The following is an 8,596-nucleotide window of genomic DNA, read 5'->3' as shown; positions in this document are numbered from 1 at the left end:
ATAAAAATAGAGCTTATGTCTTTTTTTTTCTTTTTGTGGATAAAATAACTCAACACTAAATAGGTTTTTTTATTTATTTTATACACTAAATCTCTAATATAAGGTCAGTCTAAAGAGCTTACTTTAGTAAGGTTCCACATCATCTCTAACAAATAAATAAAGTTTCTGTTGTTACCTTGAAAAAAAAAAGGTTTCCTTAATGGTAAATATAATAATTAAAAAAGAGAGGGGGGGGGGGGGGGGGGGTGGGGAGAGAGGTTCAAGAAGCAAATCACAAACATTAAAAGTAAAAAAGAAAAAGAAAAACTAGTAGTGCCAAAATGATATTCTTATTTCAGGTCTGCCAACTAAAATTTAAACATTGGGGCTTAAGAAGTAAAAAATAAATATAAGATCTATATGTCTCCACACATCTACCACAGGAACGTAAATCTAGGCTTGATCACACATCCAAAAAGTACACAGGAATAGCAGCCAGCTTTCTGACCTATTAATTGTAAACTGTACGGATACATACTTCATGTAGCTGGCTCTTACATATATAGCAGTATCAAGAACAATTCTAGCCTTTGTACTCTAATTATGTCATCAACAAACACAGGTAAAGCCACTGCACAAAGCCATTAAGAAAAATGTTAGCATACTGAAGGAGTTATAAGCCGAAGAAAGCCATTGTAATTGAGGTTACCTATACTTCAAGGCAAATTAACGAAACATCTCATCTAACTTCTGCCTGTATTGAGCTAAACCCTGCAACAAAATTCAAATGTTAGTATTTTACTCAGGATTGATTATTCTAGAGAATATAATTAAGAGTCACCACTACCAACAACAACCACCACAAAGCCTTAGTCCCAAGGTCATAACACAGCCCTTCTCAAGAATATAATCTCAAAAGGGTCATTCATTATCTCCAAAACAGATACCCTCCCCTCTCTCCCTCTCTCTTAATGGAAGTCATTTCCTGAAACTCTTGTTTTTAGTCAGTTGATTCATTCAACAAGCAGTTTCAAGTATGTGACGGGTGCTAAGCATCATTAGCCAGATGATGTTATGCTTCATTTTCATCTTATTATCTTCTGTCCACATTTTCCTGTCTGAGAAGAACACAAATATCACTGAATGGAATCCTACCATTTGACCACCATTTATACTTCTATTTAAAAAAAAAAATTATTTAGTGATATTTCTCCATCAACATTGAAGCCAAAGGACAGTTATATTGGAGATACCAGCCGGTCCATGTCTGCAACAAGTATCATGGCCTAAAATGAAGGTTGAGAACAAGTGAAAAAGAAAAGATTTCCAAGGTAATGACTCTTCAAAGAACATCTAGAATTCTCCAAAAATTTCAAGAAAGATTGCCTACTTTAAGGCTCATCTATCCACCCTTTCTTGTCAACAACAAATGTTCGAGTGGATTCTTTCCTTCTTCCACACCCCTCCCCTTTTTTTACCCTAAGTACTGTGATATCATTAAATGGAACCATTTTTTTATTGGTATTTACTATTTAGACCTGCCCAGAGAGTTTTGTACCCACATGCTTTACCCTCCACCTTGCTCTTACAAGGTAAGGAGGTGCTATTAAGCTGGGTTCATGGACGCATTCAGTGGCACCATTTACACAATGCTCATGAATATATGAGTATGAGCTAAAATATAAAATAAAAATATATTGGTGCTGAATATTTTTAAAAATAAAATAAAAAGAAGAACAAGAACAAGAAGCGGAAGTTGCATACCCTAGTATAAGCATAAACTCCTGCCTCAGTAGGTGCTACAGGACTTCCCCTCCTAATGAATTTTCCTCTTTGAAAATGTAAAGCATGGGTATTCCAGTTGATAGTTCTAAACTGATAACCTGCCAGGAAAAAGAGAAAAGGGGGTTAGGGGGGGAACAGTGACCATGATATTTGTTTTATTGTTGTAAAAACAAGAGTGCCGCAGAAATACAGGAAATCCCAACAGCAGACAATGTATATTACCTCTTGCGAAGTTAATTTGTCAAGATACATAATGATGGACCTCAATGAATTCCATGGGCGGCAATCATTACATTTTTTCCTGACAGAAGCTGGGGTTCAATCTGCAGCACAACATTGCTGTAGTCAGGTGCTACTGAAATGTTATATGATCACTTGAACCTATGATGCTTATCTATTTTATTTTGGACATAAAACATCATATGGAAAAGAAACAGATAAGAGGAGAACTACATATAGGCAAGCACATAGTCATCCATACTTGATCTTTGAAATATGCAACAGCTCTTTCAGCACACATTTCCAAACTCTCGCCATTAGGAGGAGGAATATCGTAACTGCGACGCCACTCATGAACTTGTTCCTTCCCATATCTATCTGCTGTCTCCTGCTTATTGAGGCCCTGTAATTCTCCATACCTAAAAGGAAGAACCACATTAGATGCAGGAAAGTCTAGAGCAGAAATCACAGGCAAGAAAAGCAATAACTAAAGCAGAGACAGAAAAATTACATTCTTTCATTTAATTGCCAAGCTGCTATGACTGGAATGGATTGCTTTTTGGTATCTTCACTGAAAATTTCACTCCATGTCCTTGCCTGTTCACTCTCATTATGAATGATTATTGGCACCTGTAAGCAGGCTGATAGTTAACAAGTTGGCATATAAAAGGAAATTGGACACAAATCTTCTACAGAATCAAGATGAACATATTTCCATGAAAAAGTAAAACCGTGAATCATAATGGAGTTAATTATATTAATATCTGGATCAAGCGCAAGGAACATGATGCAACTTGTAATGCACTTCTTTTTCTTTTCTTTTTTTTTGAATTTTTTCCTGGACAAAAAAAGGGGGGAAAGAGGGGGGGGGGGGTGTTAGAAATAGATACAAAATTTTCTCATCCTAAAATTTATTACTGGCTGGATGACCAGTAACAAATTACCAATCAACTCTACATGGACACTGGGTGCTGAGTAACACCAGCTGAAATGTCACTGAATTCTCAGATTTAGCACCCACGAAAAAAATGGTTGTCTTCGAAGTTTGTACACCTAAAAATATTTCCTGAATTTACCTTCCTGCGACGGTGCTGGGTCATGGCAAGCATGGCAGTCATCTGAGCACGAATCAGTGCAGATGTATAGATCATGTCGACAGGTATATTGCTGATTCTCTTGCCAGCTTCAATTGCTTCTTCCACACCCTTCTTGGTTAGTGGCACATCAACACAACCTGTGAACAAGTTCTTTTCATTCCATAATGACTCACCATGCCGCATCAGAATCAAAGCCGTTTCATCTGAATGAAAAAACAGAACAGCAGTTAGACAATTCCACAATAGAGACAACCTTGAATTCTAAGTTACAAGATTGCATTAAATAAGATATCAATAATTGGAAACAACTTGGTTGTAAATATTTAGCCTCAGAATTTTTTTTTGCAGAAATGATATCTGTAACTAAACCCATAGACTAAGGCTTATTGAGAAAATATGACTTATGATCAAGAAAAGACATCTATCAATGCTTGTCTGCTCTTCAGATTATTTATCCAATTTAGATTCAATATAACAGGCTTACTTGATTTCTTCTCGGAGTTATTGGTGTTGTTAGTTGAGGGGGATGAAACTGGATCAAACACTGAAGTTTGAGATGTTGAGGCTTGAACTACACAAAATTCCTCTGGTCGGAGCGATGACATCCTCTTCTTGACACTCCAATTACGAGCCTGAAACTGTTTGAATTCAATCGCAATGAATTTTCCTAAACTCGTGATGAAGACTGGAGTGAGGAGTCCCAATAGCTTGGTGAAATACTGCAGCAGCCATTCTGAAAATCAAAATATCAGAATTAACAATGTAAGGATACAAATTATACATATGGGTTGTGTCCATTTTGGAAAATAATAAAACATAAAGTTGGCAGCACATACTTCAGCCCTGCCAAAAACTCAGAGGGAATAGCATTAATAGAAATCTAATTTTGCTCAAGGAATAAAGAGAATGTTATGCATGTTTTACCATGGTCAAAAAGAAGGGGAAAAGAACCAAAAGGAAGTTAAAGATATGCATTGAACATGATCCCAATCACATGACATAATCAAGGGATTCCATGCATTCTAAATCATTTAGTTATGGTTTTTATGGACCTAAATCAGATTAAACTTAATAGAATAACAGAACAAAGATTTGAAAAGGCACCCATAATGTTTGAACTCATAAAAGGAGGCAACAAGCTCAATTAACTTGTTTCACCAATTGAGGATCATAACCCATATAAAATCCAATCCAATGCTATATATTATTTGAAAAAGAAAAACTACGGATCTATACTAATAGTTCTGCATAATAACAAAAGCAACAAGCAAACCCAAATACTCTCAAGCTAGAATCAACAATATCCCACATGGGATTTCCAAAAAAATCCTAAATTAAATAAAACCAACAACCAAACATTGAAAATCTTCCAGAAACACAGACCCACATCATAAGCCAAAAACATCACAAAGACCCAGAAACGCACCTTCCACAAGTATGTAGAAAAAAACAGACCCAGAAACCAAAAATGCCTAGAAGCAAGAAAGAAATGGAAGATGGAAAATCAGAGAGTTTGATAGTAAAATGGGTAGGAGAGTATTACCTGATTATATATATAAAGGAGTGAGCGGAGAAACCGAGGAAGAGAATAAGTGCAAATAAGGGTTGAGAGTTGAGAGTTTATTACAAGAAAAGAAACACTGATGAAGAAGAAGAAGAAAAAGACGACCAGCTATACAAGTAAAAAACAAAACCAAAAATTATATTGAGAGGGAAAGATAGTTAGAAAAGTGTTGGCTTTAAGCCTTTTATATTTATATTGAAGAAATCGTTGCTCTTTTGTTGTCTTTCAGGTCAGATCATAGCATACGAGGAACGGAATGATGACAAGTTGGCTAACACACGCACGCCACACCACACCACCTGTTGTTAACAGTCACCAAATTTTGGAGGCCTTTCATGGAGCTTACTACTAGGTTGCCTGATTTTGACATTTACTATTTATTTTTAAGGATATTTATTTTTATTTGCTTTTTTTTTTTTTAATAATGAATATATGTAGACTTTTTTGCTTGATCTTGATTGAATGTATTTTTAGTGTGTGGGGTTAAAATTTAAATTGACTTGTTTTTAACAGTGATGTCAATATGGAGCCATCTTTAACAAATAAGGTAAGTTTGTGAGGTTTTAAAAATTATACCTAATATGGAAATATTTAATCTACTTTTAATTTTAGTTTTTTTTTTTTTTGAGAAACACTTTTAATTTTAGTTAGCTGCAAGAGTTACAAACTATTTTACAAACTTTTTTTTAGAAAGATTTTTCAAATTGTTGATTCAGAGTGATTATAGATAATTAAAAATGTGATGTTAGTAGTGAGCCTAAATGAAAACTAGTAAGAATTAGTTACATCATTAGTTTGTAAAAATGTTTTAAAGAGAAATATAAGTAAAAATGAATGTGATCATATCATTTTAGCAACTTAATAAATAAAGCTGAAAAATGTTTTTTTTTTTTTTTTTGTGAAAGTGCTAAATGTAGTTTGTAAGATTGCAGGAAGCAAGTTTTTTTTTTTTTTTTTTTTTGAGGGGAGGGGGAGATTTTTTTTTTTTTTTTTTTTTGAGGGGAAGATTATGAGAAAAGTTAGTAAGTCAAACATAGTCAAAATCGTAATCTCATAACTCTCCATCCACAATACCTTAATTCTTAGACATTTACATCTTTAAAAGCATTGTTTTATGTTCAACTTTGCCCTATTTGTACTATTCTATTCTTTTGAATTATGAATTAATGTATGGATAGTATATCTCATGCATTGGATACATGCATCTTCAGGAAGTGAATTTCACACAACTATGAGACTAACACACTAAAAAAGGAAGAAAGCATAGATAATCAATATATAAGATAATTATTGACGCGATAAAATATGAAAGTTAGTTTTTGTTATTTTTTTATTTATTGATATTTTATGGCCAAATGTCTCTTGGCCTTGTGGCGCCTCTTAATTCACCTCAAGGGTTGAGTTTATATGTGAGCCATTGGCACCTCCTTTGACGTGGGCTTGACTTTCCTCTAACAAAATAGGAGTGTATATATATATATATATATATATAGACCACACTAGTGGTAATCCATAAAATGCACAGAAAAGTTTAAACCCTCCATTAGGGACATATAAAATTGTGAGATTTCATAGGCTAACTCATGTGGTATAATATTATGAGTTCAACTAAAAGTCAAAACTTTTTAAATTATATACCATATTATTATAAATTATAGATATTCTAGATTTTAGATTTTGGAGTTTTATTTTCCTATTCTTAGTCGTTTTTAGAGATTTCCTCTACTTTTTGAAAATTTAGATTTTATGGTTTAATAAAGAATGTCCTTATTTTTTAAAATTGAGTTTAATGTCCTTATTATTATTATTTTTTTTTTATAGACAAGATAGAAATTTTACTCTGGTTTGATATAAATTTATATGTATGTGAAGTTTCTTTCCGGAGACTTGAACCTCAGCTTTTACCTCCCACACCCCACACCTCACAAACACTTATCCTTATAAAGTAACAATCGCACTAAGATTGTGCAGTAGTAATTTCACTACTAGTTAAAAACCACTAATTCAATAAGCCCTATAATCAAATTAAATAGATTATAGACCTCTTCAAAACAAGAGCCACCTTAGAGCTTTCTAAGTCAAAATTGTCCCCTTAGTTTATTCTAGGATATATTTTGGAATATTCTTTCTGTTTTTCCTTGATCTCTTGGAATATTCTTAGTAGGTAAAAACGTTTTGTAAAACACACACATATATATGCATGCAATGTTTTTGGATTTTATTTCCTTATTTTAATTGTTCTTAAATTTTTTTTTAGTCAGAGTCCTTATTTATAGTTTATTCTTATATATTTTGGAATATTCTTAGTATTTTTACTAGAAAATATATTTTTACTTAGTAAGAATGTTTCTTTAAAAAAATGGTAAAAAGTTTCTTGAAGTATATCAATATCAATAGACATACAATGTGTAAAATGGAAAAATAATTCATACAACAATTCTTATTTCAATAAATAACAATTTTGACTACTGCACATCCTTAGTGCAATAGTTACTCCATAAATATAAATGTTTGTGGGGTATAGAGGGTAAGAGTCGGGGTTTATATATTTAAGAGGGAGCTTTATACACATATACACTTAAATTAGATTATAGTAGAATTTCTATCTTGTAAAAAAAAAAAGAAAAAAACCTTTTGAGTTTCTTCTTATTTAGTGAAATTTAAAGCTCTTTCTTTTATGATTTCAAAAGACTTTATAGCTTTAAATGTTTATTTTATTGAGAATGAAATCTATTTTTTTCGACCTGGGTCACAATTATTCTTGTGAAACACTGGCACGGTTGGTCAAACTTTAAATACTCACTAATGCAACTTGCTACAGTAAATTTAAAAAAAAAAAATTCTAACCAACCATTCACGAAGTTATAGGGACCAAACCAAACCCTCCAAAGCCATTGCCATACGATCCGCACACCTTTTTTTTTTTTTTTTTTTTTTTTTTTTTACCAAAGCCATTGCCATACGATCCGCACACCTTTTTTTTTTTTTTTTTTTTTTTTCCCTCTTTATACACCCCTAACAAAGCAACCCTTCAAAGTCTCCAATAAACACCACCTAACCCAACCTCATTTGTTTTGTTTGTGGGGTTTGATATGACTTATGAGTTATAACACGTGGTAATGACAATATGACTTACAAATTCTTTTAGACCAAAGCAAAACGCCCTCAACGCCCACCTAACTCCTCTGCTTAAAAAAAATGAGGCCTTTGAACTATGAACTATTAACTATGTCACTATGACATCTAAGTACAGTTGTATTCTTTCTATTTTCACGTGGCACAGATGGTATCATTTTGTGCCCGATTCTTTTGTTTAGAATATGCTCTCAGAATGTTCTTTCTTGAGAATTATGGGGTTTGCATTTGCTTATACAAAATTGGCGTTAGGGTGAGCCTAAAATTTTGCAGAATTTTTGGAGAATGATTCATTAACTCGAATTTTGTTAAAAATAAGAATGAAAGATGATCTTATTTAAAAAAGAAAAAAGAAAAAAGAAAAAAAAAAAAAGAGCGTGAGAGAATGAAAGATGAAGGTCAAATGAACCATAATTATATGGGTTTTATTTTTTAATCGATAGTTACAATAATAAAGAGAGATTTGAATATTAGTTTTATGAATGTGACCACTTTTTGAAGCAATGTTGTCCAATTACAAGACTCTTGATGTAATTTAACGTTTTAAGAACCAATGAATTATACTTTTATGAGTAGAATAATGCATGTTAAGACCTTAAAGAAAGTCATGGTTTCTTCATAATTTTTTTTTTTTTAAAAGAAAAAACCCACTTAGATTAGTGGTAGAGATTTCATAATGTGATGGGGAGAGCGGAAATTTGAATCTAGGATGTTATGAACACACCAAGAAATGCTACCAATTGAGTTACAAGACTATTGGGTTGTCTTGTATATTTAATCTCACTGCTCATGTATCCCACCCCCACAAAAAAAAAAA

The 8,596-nt window shown here is 32.7% G+C and overlaps 1 protein-coding gene across 1 annotated transcript; it reads right to left on the bottom strand.

Moving 5' to 3' along the window:
* Nucleotides 1–310: 310 nt before the first annotated feature.
* LOC112038047 (2,3-bisphosphoglycerate-dependent phosphoglycerate mutase 1) lies at nucleotides 311–3,812 on the bottom strand. Its single transcript, XM_065779154.1, is given in 12 exon segments — nucleotides 311–610; nucleotides 689–750; nucleotides 1,744–1,811; nucleotides 1,814–1,862; nucleotides 1,987–2,039; nucleotides 2,042–2,087; nucleotides 2,246–2,402; nucleotides 2,495–2,613; nucleotides 3,060–3,283; nucleotides 3,565–3,657; nucleotides 3,660–3,749; nucleotides 3,752–3,812. Coding segments are annotated over 11 exon segments (1,005 nt in total). The 3' UTR covers nucleotides 311–610; nucleotides 689–705.
* Nucleotides 3,813–8,596: the final 4,784 nt, after the last annotated feature.

This window comes from Quercus suber, unplaced genomic scaffold (assembly GCF_002906115.3).
Source record: "Quercus suber isolate HL8 unplaced genomic scaffold, Cork oak 2.0 scaffold_200, whole genome shotgun sequence".
In the NCBI taxonomy this organism is placed as follows: domain Eukaryota; kingdom Viridiplantae; phylum Streptophyta; class Magnoliopsida; order Fagales; family Fagaceae; genus Quercus; species Quercus suber.
Note: the sequence above shows the minus strand (reverse complement) of the source record. Positions and strands in the feature narration are given on the sequence as shown.